Source organism: Plecotus auritus (assembly GCF_963455305.1).
Source record: "Plecotus auritus genome assembly, chromosome: 7".
In the NCBI taxonomy this organism is placed as follows: Eukaryota; Metazoa; Chordata; class Mammalia; order Chiroptera; family Vespertilionidae; genus Plecotus; species Plecotus auritus.
The window spans coordinates 55,682,196-55,700,790 of record NC_137774.1 but is presented as its reverse complement, the minus strand read 5'-3'; the positions used below and the strand labels follow the sequence as shown (position 1 = coordinate 55,700,790).

The 18,595-nt window shown below is 54.3% G+C and overlaps 1 protein-coding gene across 8 annotated transcripts in view; it reads left to right on the top strand.

Moving 5' to 3' along the window:
* MPRIP (myosin phosphatase Rho interacting protein) overlaps positions 1-18,595 on the top strand; it is a 188,624-nt gene that overhangs the window by 123,302 nt on the left and 46,727 nt on the right. For 6 of the 8 annotated variants that reach the window (XM_080682844.1, XM_080682843.1, XM_080682842.1 and 3 more), the window contains 5 exons: positions 1,177-1,266; positions 5,022-5,131; positions 8,395-8,953; positions 10,677-10,793; positions 13,322-17,182. In XM_080682844.1, coding sequence (XP_080538970.1) covers positions 1,177-1,266; positions 5,022-5,131; positions 8,395-8,953; positions 10,677-10,793; positions 13,322-17,182 — 4,737 coding nt within the window. The remainder of the gene's footprint in view (positions 1-1,176; positions 1,267-5,021; positions 5,132-8,394; positions 8,954-10,676; positions 10,794-13,321; positions 17,183-18,595) is intronic. The other 2 variants (XM_080682845.1, XM_080682846.1) reach the window with 1 other exon arrangement.

Sequence of the window (18,595 nt, the reverse complement as noted above, 5' to 3'; positions counted from 1 at the left end):
TCTATGATTCGAAATGGGAAGTAAGCCTAAGTCACTTCTACTGCCACCGAAGTATGGTGGTTATGCATGCCTGCTCGCCAGCTGAGCAGCCTCTTCCCCTAGAGCACCCTCCCTGCTGGAAAGGATAACTAACAGACAAGCTGCTCCTTTACTTGGGTGTTTAGCAGACATTTTTCAAAATGAACCAAGTGAGCCTAATTCCTTTTAGGAAAACAAATGGCAGGAGTGATTGCCAGTGCTGCGAGATAAGCTTTCAAGCAGAAACTGGAACTTTGGGAAACTGATTCATCAGGAACTTGACAGCTCTCTTTTTCTTACAGTCTCTCCTGACCAAATGGGCAGTGATACTAACACATGCAGTGTTTGATCTTAGAAATGAGATGTGTCAACACTAAGAAGTGTGTGTAAATCGCTCTCTTCCAAAGGACCAATACGTAACGCTACACAGTTGTGCATGGGTAAAAGATCCATTCAACGGTCAGGGTAAACTGTGGCTGTAATGTAACCAAGTTCAGAAAGTTCCTTGATATGATTTCAGATTCCACTTTGTAGTTAACCTTTAAGAAACCACCACTTACCAAAAAGTAACCACAGTTATCTGAGGACTTAAATACGCCTTCCCCTTTCAACTCCGTTTTTGTGTAAGGCCAGACTTCACGAAACATGTACTTCAGCCAAAACAATGCATCCATCAGACTGAATGCAGAAACAGATGTGAAAAGCCAGATATTAAAGAGATATGTAAAAATTCAAAACAATACCACTCTTAAGACTGCTTTTTAAGTAATATTTGTATTTTAAAATGAAATGGGCTTATTTGTATTCTTACGTGAGTAGATATGTTTAAATTTTTTTTTCAGTTTAATTTCTAATATAGTAAATCTCAATAGATAAAGCTCACAAACTCTTTGATAAAGCTAACCTCCATTTCTAAGAGCATGAAAACATTCTGACAGCACATGTGAAAACCGTCAACATGGGGTATCTTTGGCAGGGAACACGTGGGAAGTAGTGGCATTGATGCTTCCACAGAGTGTCGGGCATAGTTTTATCCCCGCAGGTGAGGTCTGTGCTCCCTAAGAGAAAGGCAGCACACACAGTCCCTGTGAAAACTTGTTTGTCTAGTTTGACTTTTATTTCTAAATCTCTTAATGTTCTTCCCATTTCTCTCTGCAGGCAGCTGACTTGGATGGGGAAATTGACTTGTCTACATGTTATGATGTCACGGAGTATCCAGTCCAGAGAAATTATGGCTTTCAGATACATGTGAGCCCAGGGGTGGAGTTTGGAAACAGGCTTGACTGGCTGGGACATTTCTTCAGAACCTGAGACTCTAGTCCAGGGCACTTGTGGGCAGGCCTGACGCACATGCCTGGCCACCAGGCGTTCTTCCCATCATTGTTGGCACCTTGTCCTGTGGCACCTGACCCCTCCCCCAATTTGTGATCTCAGCAAAAAATTAGACAATAGCTTCTTTCGAGACTGTTGAGAAGCTTTTTGTTACTGAAGTTGTTGTTTTTTTAATCCTGGAGCTTAGGACAGTTGGGTGGATATATAGGGACTAAGAATGAAAGTTTGTTAACTATTTAAATCTCAGAATACTAGGCTTCAGTTCACCTGTTCTTTAGTTTATTCTTCCAGTCATCAATCATAAATTTGAAAATTCATGAAGTTCCCCCCCATAACCTTGTAAGGGACTCGGACGAGCAAGTCATTGCCCTTGCCCTCAAAAATAACCTGGTTAGATAACTAAGACAGTTCTCATTGGCCATTCCATGAAAGTTGGTGGCTCAGGGCTACCTGGAGTTAGCCAGGCTCAAGTTAGGATGCATCCTCTGCCTGCCACATTGCTCTCGATAACGCCAGCTGCAGGTCAAGGGCGCCTGAGTCATCCTCAGAGTCAGGAATTAGCCAGAGCGGCTCAGAGCACAGAAAAGCACTACACCTAGGGTGTGGTTTCGTTTTAGCAGAAGAATACCATTAGAGCCTGCAAAGGAAGCGACACCTGCAGCATCAACATCGACTGCAAGGCTCTCAACATAAGCGTCCATGTCCCCGGGGACATGCCCCCTCCTGATGTGGCTGTGATACCCGGCGCCTCCTCCCCAGGAAGCTCATCTAAGCTGTGTCCTGAGTTTTTATTGAGGTTTCATAACTGTCATGATTGATTGAGTTACATCCATGTGGTCAAGCACAGCCTCCAGACCTCCCCTCAGAGGTTGGCTGGTTTCACGTGGCCCATAGCCCAGCCTCTCACTGATGGCTGGTCTTTATAGCGTAGCCTGCCCCGCCCTGAATAACAGTCTCCCAGGTTGCTTCCCAGGAGCCAAGGCCACTTTGTGCACGAGCCCGTGACAGAGCAGACAGCCTGACAGCTGCATTGCCAGGCTGGCCCGGGCTCCGTTCCTCACAGGACCTGGAACTTTTATGGGGTCTTACCTTCAGATGGTTGGGTGTAAAAACTCAGCTGTACCATTGGACTCAGAGTGGATCAAGCACATTGCGACTGAGTCATATTAGCCAAACTTAAAGGAGACTGGGGTTAGGACCCAAAGGCCAGTGTGTGCATTATAAGGAGAAATCCCGCCCTCAGCCCACTGGGCCACTGGTCATGGCATTTCTCCCCTGTGGTGCCAAGGCATAGCTGGGAGTTGCACAGGTGTCCTGGCATGAGGGCCTGGCATGAGGTCGTGGATCTCAGGGTCTTAGCCACCCCACTCTGATGCTCTTCTGCCCCTGGCCCTGCAGGAGGAGCAGGTATGCTCAGCGAGCTGAGTCTGAGTCTCTTGTCTTCAGGTGGCATTGGCGGCAGTGGTGACTTCTGGCATTCTAGGCGTCATGCTGGGTCCCCCTCCTAACCTGTCCCTCCCCATCTCAAAGAGCAGCTTTCTCAGGGCAGGGTGTCCTGAGGTAAGACGTGGCTTGCCACTTAAGAGTCAGATCCCCTCACTGACCAAGTTACAACTTAATTATCGAGGGCCTGAGCCATGCAGTTTGCTCTCACCTGGCAGTCTGCCGCCTGTCACTTTCCCCTAGATGGGAGCTTACCCCAGGTTCTGCTGCTTTTCCATGAGCCCTGTGGCTGAGGGTCTAGGTCAGGAGAGATCACTTTCAGCATGGAGGGCAGGTCCTGGAGGCTCTCCACTCTGGTCACTAGGGAGTTTCAGGATCTTGAGAGGCAAGGGTGAGTAATGAGTGTGCAGGGCCCCTGGTGTGGCCACCAGACCTAGTGGCACCTACAAGGGAGCTAAGTGCAGAAGCTGAGCAGGGGGCACCATGGGAGTCCCAGTGCCAGGCCAGCAGTCAGCCTTGTCCTGATGTTGTGGAAGGTGCTGGAACCATTACCTCGTGTAGGAAGACACAGCCAGCAGGACATGCAAGTGGTTAAAAGAGGGGAAGGTAGAGGCGGGAGACCAAGCAGGCACAGTGGTGGGCAGAAAAGACAGAAGTGGTTGGGAGGTACTGTGGAGGAGGCACGCATGGGCTGTGGTTGTGGTCATTGAGGGAGGAGGTAGGCGTGAGGTCGGGTGCCCAGAGCATGGCAAGCTTTGTGCAGAAGTTGGGCAGCAGAGGTGACTTCACAAAAGGAGTAGAGCCTCTGGAATTCTGGCTGTGATGGGCTCTCTGAGAACATTAGACAGACAGCCAGGTGTGGGCCCACAGTTGGGAAAGAGCCTGCGGGGGGTGGGAGATGAGGTCCTGGGAAAGAATGTGGAGATGGCTGAGCTCAGACTGCAGAGACACCAGACCTGGGAGCGGGAGGCAGCAGAGGACCCCAGGACGAGTGTGAGTCGATCCCCGGGACACAGAGGGCCAGGGCCAGGGCCTAGGGAGGCAGCATTCAGATTGCGTGAAGGCCATGCCCCCACCCTCGGAGTACAGCAAGGGAAACTAAAGGAACGAGGAGTCGTGGGTTGTCTCTAACTGGGGCCTGAGCTGGAGGCTGAGGTCAAGTCCAAGCTGTGTTTTGCAGCTCTCCAGGCTGGCACTTGGTCTCGTGCTTTGGTCCCTGGCCATGCCAGTACCAACCCAAACCATCTTGGTGGTTTCATCTTCCCATCAGCTGATTTGCTAACCTCTCGTGGGTTTGTTTCCGAGTAGCCTGCACAGCTTAAAGAACAGGACCACACCCTCCCTCCTGTGAGACAGGAGCCTGTGGGTACAGAAGCAGGGCAGTGGGCTCCATGCGGCCACCATCCGGCTTCCCATCCGTGCCTTCTCTGGAGGGACCTGCCCCAGAGGCACTCCCCACTCACTGGCTATGCTGTTTCTCTGCTCCTCCATCTAGCTTCTCTCCCCTGCTGCCTGCACTTCTCCCCACTACAAGCGGGCTCCCCTGTCTTGACTGATGACCCATCAGCTCATCGGAGGCCGAGGGGTTGTCCCAGAAGTGCTCCCTCCCCTCTTCTCTGTCACCACCTGAATTCTAATTACCTGGACACCTGCCCTAACCACCCAGCAGGCCTCCCTGCCTCTTCTCAGTCCGAGAGAGACAGCTCCATCATGACCTCGCCTCCTGCCCGGCCTCGTGCCTGCTGTCCCACCTTGCCTGCCTGTGCCTGATGAGCCTGGCTGCAGGGCACCAGGCCTGGGCTCTTACTGTGGCCCCTGCCTGGGACATGCGCCTCTTCCACATCCGCTTGCCACCCTCCTCACCCTCGTAGCCCAGCTCAGCCCCTGTGCTCTGGGCCTCTCGCCCACTGCTCCACACGTGCTCACACTCTCCCTCCAGCCTGTGAGTTTCTTGAAGAGCAGGCGAGTCCCCTCAGTGCCAGACATCATAGGTGCTCAGGGAAGGCCGCTGAGTCCCACAGAGGGAGGTCCCGGAGTCAGCCATTCCCAGGAAAGCACGTTAGTTCCCACAGCCTTGCTGTTTCCTCTGCTCTCCAGGCCTCATTTATCCCAATGGCTGTGCATGGTGCTCCTAAGATGGCCGCCTGGCCACATCCTCCTTGCAGGACTGACCTCTGAGGGTGGGCGGGTGGACGATGGTCACTGATACCGCCTTGTCCTTTGTGTAGACGAAGGAGGGCGAGTTCACCCTCTCGGCTATGACGTCAGGAATCCGGCGGAACTGGATCCAGACCATCATGAAGCACGTCCATCCGACCTCTGCCCCGGATGTGACAAGGTAAAGTCTGAGGGAGCCGCCTTCCCCAGGGGTTGGCGCTTCCCTGGGACCTGAGCTGGAGACCAGTGCGGCCTTTTTTGCCGCCTCTGCCCCACGGCTGGCTGGCCCTGCTCTTTCTGGCTCCTGGTTTTCCTGTGTCAGGTTTCTTTTTCCTCCTGTAAGTATTTCTTGCATTAGAGCCACATAAATATCATTTGTGCCGCTGTCAGAACTGAATTTGGTGGGCTAAGCTCCCTCTGGTGTGGGCCTGACACTGGCACTATGCTCCGTTGGGTGAGGGCAGCCCTGGAGGCTGCATTCATAGGCCAGCACAGCATTTATTTTCCCTCTCCCCCGCCCCCCCCCCCTCTCTCTCTCTCACTCATGTTGCGGGGGGGGGGGGGGGGGAGGTTGTGCAACCAGGAAAAATTCTCTGAAAATCTCAGTGCCAGAGCCTAAGTTGGAAACTCTTCTTCTCCATAACACTCTTTGGTTCATATATCTCCTGATTCACTGTGTGCCTTACTCCTCCAATCCTAAAGGTTAGAAACTTGCTGGTTTTCATTTTAAAAGAAAGAGGGCATGGTTCCAGTGTGTGGAGCTGGCCCTGTGATGCCCCAAACTCTGCTGCCCTTGCCTTGGGGCTTCAGAGCCTCTGCCTGCTCTGAGAACCTGTCACTGACACTTTTCAGGCATGCAATTTGAATGACTTCTCAAGTGTATGTCTTGCATCGGAGATCACATTCTGGTGACCCTGGTGCCTGCATTGTGCCCCCTGGTGGCCTGGGCAGCTATGGTCATGCCAAATCTTTTTTTAATGACACTGTACCTCTTTGAACCAGAAGAAAGGAAAGGAACCCAAAGTAACTCTTTCCTTTAGTTCTTTCCCCTATTTGTTGGCATTGTTTGTTCACTTATTTACTAAACAAACAGGATAGTCCATTGTTCCTGAGTTGGTAAGGCCAGGAGATGGTGAGTGGGACAGACTGTCAGTGTACTGTGAACGAGCACATCCTGTGTGCAGACCTGCAGGAGGCACTCTGCCCTCGTGGCTGCGCCCATGGCAGCTCAGCAGCCGCCCCCAGCTCTCTCCCGTTGAGGGGCAGAGGCCAACACTCTGACCCCTCGAGGGTGCCCAGAGCAAAGCCAGAGAGGTGCCCGGACTCCTCTACGAGGCTGCTGCGTGGCCTCCAAGGGCCAGTGCCTCAGGTCAGGGCCTCTCACAGCCATGGGCACTCACCTGCTTGCCCTGTCCCAGCCAGCCCTGGTGCTCACCTGGGGCCTGGCCCTATGCCTCAGACTGAGGATCTGGCTGGGGGTGTCAGCTTGGGATCTCAGGCAGGGCCGGGTGGCTCATTTGGTTGGAGCGTTGTCCTATGCACCAAAAAGGTGCAGGTTTGGTTCCCGGTCAGGGCACATGCCTAGGTTGCTGTTCAATCCCCCATCAGGGTGTGTACGGAGGCAACAGATGGACGTTTCTCTCTCACATCAATGTTCCTCGCCCCTCCTCTCTCTAAAATATCAGTAAAGACGTATCCTCGGGTGAGGATTTAAAAAGAGTGCATCTCCCAGGCTGGCACTGGCCCTGTCACTGCGTGTTTCTCCCACACCGGCTCGGCGTCCTGCGGGTCTGGGTACCCAGGGACCAAGATTTCATTTCTGGAGTAAGGCTGTCGTGGCTGTCGTTCTGGCTAGGATTTACTTTCCGATGAGTGGAGTACTTTGTTTCCCCAATTTGTTTTCAGCCTTTGCGCTTATTTGGTGGGCTTTTATAGTTTGAGGAAAATAAGGATTTTTAGTGCTACCAGGCTAAGTCCCAAGGACGTATTAGAAACAGATACAAATGTCAGAGGTGCTGGGGGGAGCTCCTGTGTCTGGAGGAGTTGTGGGGCTTCCTGCCTGGGGGCTTGAGGGGCCCCACGACAGGCTTCCTCTGTTGGGGAGACTGGCGGTCCTGGCGTGGCTGCTGCTTCCGGTTCTCCACGTCACCCTGATGCCCTGACGCCTGCTCCTCTCTCAGCTCAGGGCATCAGAAGGTCTGTGCTGGAGAACGTCCATTCCGATGCGCTTTGGTGTTAAATGGGAAGCTGGCAGGTCCTACCACTTGGAAGCACTTTGGTTTTACTAGTTAGCTGCTGGGACAGGTGGCCGCAGGCGGTGGTGGTGACTTCATTCTCTTTTCCTGGGTGCCTCTTTCACTGGGTCCTTGTCTTTGGCCCCATTTAAGCTCAGGTGTTCTCTAGAGCCCCCACTGTCCCTCGCAGGCCCAGGTGGCTTCCTATGTGCTTTTTGCTCCCTGGCCCCTGTCCAGGCTGCGAATCTCAGGGGCTTATCCAAAAAACCTGGAGATCCAGCCTCAACCTGCCGTGACTGATGCCTCACCCTACCCCAGGAGGTTCATTCCTCTTCAGGAATCTTTGCTTTGGGGCAAAATGGAAAAAGGCCTGGACTCACTGCTGGGCATGCAGAAGTGCCCTTGAGTGGGCCACTGCCTGGGTGGGGAATTGGTGCCACCTGGGACATCTATCTGGTTTGTCCACAGGTCCTTTCGGGCCTGTCACTCTGGCTCATCTCATATCAGCCACGGGGGTTTTCTGAAGCACAGACCTGACCATGTTGCTTCCCTGCTTATTGAAAACTCAATCTCTTCAAGGGACATGGCTGCTCTCCTTTCTTCTGTCCCCACTGCCCAGTACACGCGTGCCACAGAAGGGTTTGGATCAGGGGTCCTCAAACTACAGCCCGTGGGCCACATGCGGCTCGCCGAGGACATTTATCCGGCCCGCCGGGTGCCGCTGCCTGTCCTGCTTAGCAGCCGACTCGTCCCTGGCCCGCAGTGCGCATAGGAATTTGTTCATAGTTTTTTTTTTAAACTGTAAGTCCGGCCCTCCAACGGTCTGAGGGACAGTGAACTGGCCCCCTGTTTAAAAAGTTTGAGGACCCCTGGTTTGGACAGTGGCTGTGCCTGGTGCAGCGGGACAGGGCTCGCAGCCTTGGCTCTCAGCAGGGCAGTGCTCTGTGCTTCGTCATCCCAGATGCTCCCCCAGCATCTCCTCAGTTGGGGGCCCTCAAAGTACCCTCCTGCTGGAAACCTTTGGGCCACTGTGGCTGCTTCTCTCCCATCCCCACTCAGAACTCAGTTTGGGTTTCCTGCAAGGAAATGATGACAGTGTGCTTTCTCCGCTCCCCGCGGGAGCTGCAGCCGAGGTGGAAAGAGCATGTGGGGAGGTGGAGCGGGCCTCTGCTGGGAGCCACCCCTGACAGGCTGTTTGCCCCCTGCCCAGCTCCTTGCCGGAGGAGAAAAGCCGCATCAGCTCCTCCTTTGAGACCTGCCCAAGGCCAAGTGAGAAGCCAGAGGTGGAGCCCAGGGAGCCAGACCCTGAGCAGAAGAGGAGCCGAGCTCGTGAGCGCAGGCGGGAGGGGCGCTCCAAGACCTTCGACTGGGCTGAGTTCCGCCCCCTGCAGCAGGCCCTGGCTCAGGAGAGGGCCAGTGCAGAGCTGCCCAGCAGCCTCCCCGAGGCCGGGCCAGGGGAGCTGGAGCGGGAGCGGGCACGCAGGCGGGAAGAGCGCCGTAAGCGCTTCGGGATGCTCGACACAGTGGACGGGCCAGCCGCTGACGACACGTCCTTGCGAATGGAGGTGGATCGGAGCCCGGGGCTACCTGTGACCCCCGACCTCAAGACACAGAATGTCCATGTGGAGATCGAGCAGCGGTGGCATCAGGTGGAGACTACTCCTCTCCGGGAAGAAAAGCAGGTGCCCATTGCCCCTCTGCACCTGTCCTCTGAGGACAAAAGTGACCGGCTCTCTACTCATGAACTGACCTCTATGCTGGAGAAGGAGGTAATGACCAGGGCGGCTGCAGGTGGGCAGGTTCCATGCAGCGCCCCTTCCTGAGTACCCACCCCCTGTGCCCAGCAGCAGCCTGAGTGGTTCAGCTGCATGACTGAGGGAGATGTGGTCTCCCCTCCAGGGCTTGCAGACTGTTTAGGAAGATAGACCCATGGTTGGACAGGTTCTTAGAGTCCAGTGTAGTCGCTGAGAGGTACAGGGAGAGCCAGCTCATGCGGGGGGCGGGGGTGGGAGGACCAGACCTTTCTAGGACAGAGTAGTTTGCCATGTGGCAGGGGCACTGCCATTAGAGTCAGGGTGGCCAGAGAAGAGAAGAGGCTGGTAGGGCTTCAGGGCCCTGTTTCCAGCATGAACTAGAGCTCTGTGCGGGAGAGGAACATAAGCAGAGTTAGGTTTGATCTGAACTAGGCGACCCTGGGTGGAGCAGGCCAAAGCTGGAGGCAGAGAAGAGTCCCACTGCTGCCCAGCAGCCTGGTGACTCCCAGGGACCCAAGGAGGTGCAGGCCACCACAGGAGGCAGGTGGGTGCCCGGGTGAGCCATGCACTCATTCGGCAAGGACTGCACTGTGGAGACTTTGCAGAGCAGGTCCTTCTGGGCACCCAGATACAGAATGAGTGCCAGCCCTGCATTTGCAGCATAATACGTTTCTTCATCAACATGTGTCCAGAAGTCAGATCTGGGGAACTTGCACAGTGGATTTATAAATCTGAACAGGAATTCCTGGCCAAGGAGGTACAGCCTTAAAGTTTCATGTTTCAAATGTGTTCTTTTACAGAAGTAGCTAATTAAAGTTACAGATTTGTCACTTTGTTCTGCCTTCACTTTCCTTATTTTTCCTAGTCTATTCATGAGGCTGACGTTTATCACTAGCATGGACACCTTGAGTTCATTTCCATTTTCTATGCCTATTAATAGGATAATAAAGGCAAGATGCAATAAATAACAGTTCAAACTCAGATTGCTATGAGCTAAAATAGGCCCCACATGGGACTGTAAGCTTGTTTTAAACAGCAGTGTCTGAACATCAAGGGTCTCGTGCCTCTCACACAGCCCGGCAGCACCCTACCCGTCTCCCAGCTCCACAGCCTCGGGGGCAGGGCAGGCAGAGTGGCCCAGGTGGCCCAGCACCCAGTTAGGCTCCTAGGGAATATTCGGGAAAGAAGTGACCGGATGGATGACTGGATTCAAAGCCATTGAAAGCAAGGAGAGTCTGAAGTAGCTTGCTTTCCTTCCACATCTCATGGAACCCTCTTCGCAAACGGAATGTTATGTAGGGTCCATTGGGTAAAAGTGAGACTTGCAGTGGAAGCCAAGGCAGGGGCTGAAGTGGGGCACACCCCCCAGGGCAGCCGGGCTGTGGCCGTGCTGAGGAAACGGAAAGGACAGGCATGTCTGCCTCCTGGTGCAGGCATAGAGCACATTTCCTGCTGGGTCTGCACATGGGGACCGTGAGCAGGGGTGGATGTTATGTGGGCATTCAGGTGGCCGGTCTGCCGTGTTATGTATGTGTATTTACGGCTGGAGCAGGAGCCTTCAGTTCCAGATGCTGCAGTTCAGGGCAGATTAGCTTATCCCTGACCTGTGGGCATGTGAAGGGCCAGGGAGGAGTCTGTGTGCCAACTTAGCTGGTGTCAGAAATGCCCCCGGGGCCTCTACTGTGCTGCTGATTGTTACCATCATTTTGCTTTAAAATGTGTGTCTTTTTGTCAACAGTTGGAGCAGAGCCAGAAGGAGGCCTCAGACCTTTTGGAGCAGAACCGGCACCTGCAGGACCAGCTGAGGGTGGCTCTGGGCCGGGAGCAGAGTGCCCGGGAGGGCTATGTGCTGCAGGTAGGGCTGCAGGGCTGCGGGCGCTCAAGATGCTCTTGGGAACTTGAGTGCGAGGGCCCTGGCAGGCTAGGAATGCGCACACCGACCTGAGCAGGGCAGCCCTCCCAGTGCCGCCTCCGGCTGCTCTGCCACAGGACCGTGGCTCCAGTGCACTAGGCCATGTGTATTTTCCCTCCTGGTATTACATTTTGGAGAATCTACCTGAAACTTCTGTGTCTAAGGTTTTTTCTTTGTTTTTTAATAAAATAATTTTGGTCGGTTTTCCTTTGGGCTCTCAAAGTAATCCAATATATTTGTTATAAATACTATATATTTGCATGTCATTTCTAATAGTTTTTACAAAAGCAGTATTTGGCCTGTTTTACAGATTGAAGAAATTGAGTGACGTAGCCACCAAGTGCCTCCTTAAGACCAAGTCAGTGGCAGAGCTAGCTTTGGATCACCTGTCCCTGCCTGTGTCTGTACCATACCTACAGGCAGACCTGGGCTATTACCACTCGCCCAGTGGCCCCATTCCTTTCTTCCTACCTAGACTGAAGTTTCAGGGGGAAACATGGCCCCCAGCCCTGAGCCAACCCACACAGCCAACCTAGAAGGGGAGAGGAGGCCCCGAGCTTGGGTCCTAAGCTGAGAGCCCACACCCAGTGTCCTGGACCAGAGGTCTCTGGGTCACAGTCCTGGTCAGCAGGCAAAATCACAGAGAGCAGCTGGACAGAGTGAGCTGGTGTGTGCTCTGTCAAGAGGCCCTATTTTGGTCTGGGGCACAAAACAACACACTCCCTGCCCCCTGGAGTGATGTGCTGGTGGGGAGAGACGACTGACAAATGAGTACTAGGAAACGCAAAATGGGCAATGGAATGGGCTCTCTGCCAAGGCCAAGGACCTGGCTGCAAGCTCAGGCCCTGACACTGACCACCAGATGCCAGTGTCCCCTCCCCCACCGCACTAGCCTCTCCTATGTGGACATAGACCTTGTCCCCGAGGCCCTTCCAGCTCTCAGTGTCCGTGCCAACATTTCCAGATCACCATGCCCTGCCCGCCTCAGTCCCAGTCCTCCAGGGCAGCACGTGAACCTTCTGGGCAGAGCCTGCCTTCCTGCCTCTGTCTATGCTGCTGTGGCTGCATGTTCCCTCTACCTTCTCTTTCTCTCATTTCTCTTTTTCCTCAGCTTTAGCTGTGGCCCCCTGTGTGCCCTGCACCCTCCTTCCCAGCCCTTTCAGCTGTAGTTATTGCTGTGCCCAGTTCAGACTCTCAGGCACCAGGAGCTGGTAATGGTGAGCATTCTTTTGTGCACAGCTCACTCAGTCATTCTGATCATTCATGCAGACACTCCAGATTTGGGGAGCATCTTTTTAAACCTGGGTTGGGCCCCTATCCTACACAGATTCCCTTTACTTCATCAGGCGGTAAAGATATAAGCAGCAGATTGTGCACATTGCTATCCTAAGAACCTACCTCTGTGTCTAACTTGGATGATTGCATGACCCTGCACCCAAGCCCCTGTCAGTTGGCACTGGGCAGAGCTGCCTTCTGAATACCTTCCCACAAAGTCTACTAGCTGGTTGCTCTTAACCTCCCTTTGTGCTTTGGGAAAGAATAAGGCCTTAGGGATTGAGGGTCAGAAGGAGTTTGCCTGGGATGGGTGCTGTGCTACGCTACGCGTTCTGGGAGGAGGAGCTTGCATGGTTTGGACTTGCTGTGGAGTATAACCAATAACGGAACTGAGTGTCACATCTGTGGCTTCCCTGTGGACTGAAAGGGGCCATAGGCAGGTCAGGTTCTCAGGCTGGGCTGTTCTCACTTCTGTTCATGTTCATGTTTTCCCCCGATCATTAGTTCTGTCTGTCCTGCATGCCTTCCTGTTTGGGGAGTTTTGTTCCATTTGTGTTTTGTTTTGTGCATGTGTCACTTATTTTGAATTCCATGAGGTGTGTTTGGTTGGTTATCATATTTTACTCTATGGGTTTCGCTTTCCCTCGTTCTGTCTTCTTACAGGTAGAGACTCGTTTCTCTTGTCACTGAGGACGAGCTCCACTTCCAAAAGGAAAGTGCTCCGTGTCGCCTGCTGCCTCCTTCCTTCTCTCCTGTCCTAGAAGGAAGGGGCCTCACCCGCAGCCTCATCCTGTGCTTTTTCAAGATTTATTGTCTAGAGCTGTGTACCTTTCATTTTGTAAAACAAACAGATGCCATGCTCTGCTCCCCCTCCTCCCACCCATCTCGTCTTCAGTCCTATTTTGCTTACCCGTGTGTTCCATTATTCAGTTGTGTTTGATTTACTTCTCCTAGAAGCCATTCAGTTAGAGTTGTTTTGATGTTTATCCATGTTTTCTGTTTACCTGGAAGCAGCACTTATCAAAATAATTAAGATGATTTGTTGGATGGTTTTTTTAATGAAAAAAAAATTTGTGCAAAGGATAAAAGGCAAACCCACCAAGGAGCTTTTCTGTGACTGACCCTGGCCAGAGGTGTGACACTCAGAACTAGGAAGCCCGAGTGTTACTAACTAGTGTTTAATCGGTTTTTTTAAGACTGAAGTGGCCACCTCCCCATCTGGTGCCTGGCAGAGGCTCCACAGAATCCATCAAGATCTGCAAAGGGAGCTGGAGGTCCAGTGCCAGCACCAGGGGCTGACCACGCAGCAGACCCAGGCCCTGAAGTGCAGCTACGGGGAGGCCGAGGATGCAGTCTGGCACCATGAGGCCGAGATCCGCAGCCTCCAGGCGAGGCTCAGCACCGCTGCCGCCGAGCTCACCTTCAAGGAACAGGCACTGGCCCAGCTCAAGGGGGACCTGAAACTGGAGAAGGACAAGGCCCGTGAACACTTGGAGGAGTGGCAGCACAGCAAGGCCGTGCTGAGCGGTCAGCTCCGGGCCAGCGAGCAGAAGCTCAAGAGCGCAGAGGCCCTGCTGCTGGAGAAGACACAGGAGCTGCATGACCTGGAGATGCAGCAGGCACTGCAGAGAGACCGGCAGAAGGAGGTGCAGAGGCTGCAGGAGCGCATCGCAGACCTCAGCCAGCAGCTCAGTGCTAGCGAGCAGGCCCAGCAGCTGATGGAGGAGAAGCTGCAGAGGAACTACGAGCTGCTGCTGGAGAGCTGTGAGAAGGAAAAGCAGGCGTTGTTGCAGAACCTGAAGGAGGTGGAGGACAAGGCCAGTGCCTACGAGGACCAGCTCCAGGACCACGAGCAGCAGGTGGAGGCCCTCCAGAGGGAGAAGTTAAGTGCCAGGTCTGAGGGCAGCCAGGCAGTGCGCCAGCTGGAGGAGCAGCTGCAGGTGAAGGAGGCCAGCCTCCAGACGCTGGCCCAGCACGTCCAGAGTCTCAGGGATGAGCGGGACCTGGTCCGGCAGCGGTTCCAGGAGCTGACGGAGCGTGTTGCCCTGTCTGATGGGGATGTTGCGGAGCTTCAGCAGAAGCTGCAGGGCAGGGAGGCCGAATACCAGAGCCTGGAGCATGCCTACCAGAGGGTGGCCAGCCAGCTCCAGGGCATGCACGCCCTGCTGAGGGAGAGGGAGGAGGAGCTGAGGCATATCAAGGACATGCATGAGAAAGTTCTGGAAAAGAAAGATCAGGACCTCAATGAGGCTTTGGTTAAAATGGTTGCCTTGGGGAGCAGTTTAGAGGAAACAGAAATGAAGCTCCAGACAAAGGAAGAGATTTTAAGGAAATTTACCAAGGCATCTTCAGAGGAAGTGGAGGAGCTGCAGAGCTCCCTGGGAGAAGCAGAGAATAACTTTGTGCTTTCGGGCCTGCAGCTCCAAGCCTCAGGCATATCCCCAGGCTGCCCACACTTGAGGCTCGAGGATGAGGACCCAGGGGCTGCCCCTAAGGAGAAACATGGGCACAGCAGCCCGAGGAGAGAAGTGAGCATGATGCCCCCGAAGTCAGAAGTGCCTGACAAGGAGGGGCACTCGCGGAACACAGCAAAATTTGAGCAGTGCGTACCCAGCATTAAAAGGCAAAGAATCCGGTTCTCCACGATCCAATGCCAGAAATACACCCACCCCGATGGATCCGAGAAGACCTGGACCAGCAGCACGTCTTCCGACACCAGTCAGGACCAGTCACCCTCCGAGGAGAGCATGTCGTCAGAGGCCACCCTCAGCTCCGTCCCTGCAACCAGCGACTCTGATACCTACCTCTCCATAATACACTCCCTGGAGACCAAGCTCTACATCACAGAAGAGAAGCTCAAAGATGTGACGGTGAAGCTGGAGAGCCAGCAGGGCCAGAGCCAGGAGGCCCTGCTCACGCTGCACCACCAGTGGGCTGGCACTGAGGCTCGGCTCCGCGAGCAGCTCCATGCCAGCCTGCTCCAGGTTGGCACGCTGGCCTCCCAGCTGGAGCAGGAGAAACAGGCCAGGGCGAAGATCATTGAAAATCACGTAGGGGAGCTTGGCAATTTCCAGGTAAAAAACACACAGGCCCTCGCTTGCTTAGAAAATTGCCGAGAACAGCTACGGTCTCTGCCAAGGTCTGGCCAGGAGGAAGCACTAGGGGCAGGAGCAGGCCCCCTGGCCAGCGTGGAGAGCGTGCTAGTAAGTGCCATCCAGGCTCTGCATCACTGGCCAGCCCCTGCAGACAGCGGGGCCCAAACTCGGCTGGAGGAAGAGAGTTTGCTGGAGAGAGGGAAGGAGACTCTGCAGCAGCCGCCTCCGCAGCCAGAGCTGACCGAGCAGGAGCAGTTGAAGCTCCTTGCTGATCAAATAGCTCTGGAAGCCTCTCTGATAAACCACATAGCAGACTCTTTAAAAAACACAACGTCAGATATCTCAAACGTTCTCAATGAGGTTTCTCAGTCAGGAAAGTTGCCCCTGGAGTCTGGGAGTACAGTCTGTCTGGGGGCCCCAGCAGACACCTGGGCTAAGAAGGTGCTGGTGGATGGTGAATTCTGGAGCCAGGTTGAGTCTCTGAGTAAGCACCTGGGAACAGTGGGGGGAGAGGCAGCCAGTGCATCAGGAGGTGGGCAACAGAGCATCCCACCAGCCCTGGTCCCCACCCTGGCAGACGCCACATGGGTCAGGGCGGAGCTCAGCTTCGCTGTGCAATCAGTGAGGGAGTCATTCCATCGTCGGTTGCAGAGCATTCGGGAGACTCTCCGGGGGACCCAGGCAGCCCTGCGGCAGCATAAGCACACGCTGGGAGAAATCCTGGGAGCCTACCAAACCCCTGACTTTGAGAGGGTGATGCAGCAGGTCGCAGAGGCCCTCAAACTCCCAGCGGGCACTGCAGAAGGTGTCCAGGCTCCCTGGGACTTGAGCCCATTAAGAGAAGAACTGAGTCATCAAGACACAGCTGGCTTCCAGGAGCCCTTCCACTTCTCCGACCAGAGCTCTGGGGTCTTCGTGGGGATTCAGGAAGAACTCGCCCTGCAGCTTAAAGATAAGGCCCGCCTCTTAGGAGAGATATCTGCCTCTTTAACTTCTCTTCCCCCTGTGGAATCAATAAGAGATTGTCAGAAGCTTCTTCAGGTGTCCTGGAATCTCTCCTATAACACTTATTTGGGAGGCCTTGGTCAGTATTCTTCATTATTAGTTAAAGATGCAATTATTCAGGCTCAGGTGTGTTATGCAGCCTGCAAAATTCGGCTGGAGTATGAAAAAGAGCTTCAGTGCTACAAGGAATCCTGGCAGAGCAGGGGGGCCTCCTGCCAGGAGCACAAGCAAGCTATTGGAGCCCTGAGGGAGGAGTACAAGGAACTTCTCCGGAAGCAGAAGAGTGAGTACCTGGAAGTGATTGCCATCATTCAAAGGGAAAATGCTGAGCTCAAGGCCCAGGTCACCCAGCTAGACCAGCAGCAGAGGTATCTGGAGGAAGTGGAGAGCAAGCACAACGAGAACATGTTTGCCCTGCAAGGGAGGTACGAGGAAGAGATCCGGTGTGTGGTGGAGCAGTTGAACAGAGCAGAGAATACACTACAGGCTGAGCACAGCCGAGTCCTGAGCCAGCTGGATGCCTCAGTCAGAGACAGGCAGGACATGGAGAGGCACCATGTGGAGCAGATGCAGACCCTGGAGGACAAGTTCCAGCTCAAGGTCAAAGAGCTACAGACCATCCACGAGGAAGAGCTAAGGACCTTGCAGGAGCACTACTCCCAGAACCTGCAGTGCCTGCAGGAGACCCTCTGCCACTATCAGGGGCAGCCGCTGGAAGCCTTGGTGGCCAGCAGCCCCCACCAGCGCCCCCCTTCCTCCACCTGGCCAGCTGGCCATCCCAGGGATGCTCTGCAGGTAGCCACTGGGGAGGCCGACTCCATGATGGGGCTGAGGGAGCGCATCCAGGAGCTGGAGGCTCAGATGGACATCATGCGGGAGGAGCTGGAGCACAAGGACCTGGAGGGTGACACGGCCACACTGCGAGAGAAGTACCAGAAAGACTTTGAGAACCTTAAGGTTTCGAAGCATCGTTTAATTTGCAAAGCAGTCGAGGGGCAGGCATTCTCCTTCTTGTTGAGAGGCAGTGTCTGGGATTCTCAGGGTGGAGCTGGAAGACACTTCTTGGCCCTGAGTTCCTGTATAAGCAGAATTCATTCAACATTTTGTTCCTTCCTCGACTCCTTGCTCACGATGGCGTGACCTCAGAGCAGGGCCTTGATTAGGGTCTAGCATCCTGTTCAACATCCCCCACCAGGAAAGAGGACTAGCAGAACAGGATCACTGGCGAGAGAGGAAGTGTAGTCTCCCATTGCCTTCCCACCTGCTTCTCACGGCCCCTCACCGCCTTGCCTGCTTCCCCCACAACAGCCCACCTGTGGCTGGTGCAAACTACACTGAAGAAAAGCCTGGGGTAGACGGGCCAGAGGCACCCTTGCAGGGCTGTCTCTTAACTGATGTAGGAGAGCAGAGTTTGGGGAGCCTGAAAGATAGGAATATTGACAAGACAGTGCCGAGAGCCACACTCCCATCCCAAGTCTGTAGGGAACTGGTGTTTAGTTGGCACCTAGGTAAGGACTACAGGAGCACAGCTTTCAGCGCTGGTACTCCTTCTCAGGAGCTTGGAGAAATAACCTTTTCTTGTCACTGTCTCCCACACTCCTAAACTGTTTCTCATTATGCAGAATACCCAGCAGGCCCTAGCACTCAAAGGCGACAATTCCAAGTCCACCCATCCCCTTCATAACCAGAGGCACCTGTGTGCATGCATGTGGCTGCCAGCACATCCCTTAAGCTTCTCGGCGTTATCCTCTTGGGCTGCTTGCCATCCCTTGGAGCTACACCCCATAAATGCCCACGTCCCTCACAAGCCCTTAGTCTCGGCAGGCCCAGGATGAGGTGACACTCCCTTCCATGCAGTGCAGAGCTGGCTCTGGGCTGCAAATGCTGCTGTGCTGCTGCTGAGCAAGCTGCCATGGCTGTGCTCCCAGCAGCGCACTCCTCCAGGTCTGGCAGGAAAGCATAAGTGTGTTCTGTGTAGGCAGCACATGCTTACCTCTGTGACAGCACAGCACTCGCACAGACAAGCCTGTGTAAGCACACAGGCCAAGAGGCCGCCTGCGCTGTGCTTGTCCTGAGTCAGTCAGTCAACCCATCGTGAGTCACGGGAGAGCTTCCAGGGCTCTTTCGCGGAAGTGCCCTGTGGCAGTCAGTGCCTGCAATAGCAGTGCTCAGGTGGGGCTTTCAAAGTAATTTGCACAAGCACTGTCCTCATGCCTTCGCTACTCACAGGGCCCCGCAGCTTTTCACAGGACCCAGCAGGTCTCTGAGCAGGTCAAAGAGCTACAGGAGCCTGAGTGTTCCTCCACCACAGCGAACTGCTTTCTGTCAGTTCCACCAGAGCCTCCTGCACGGTGAGGCTATTCCAGCTCC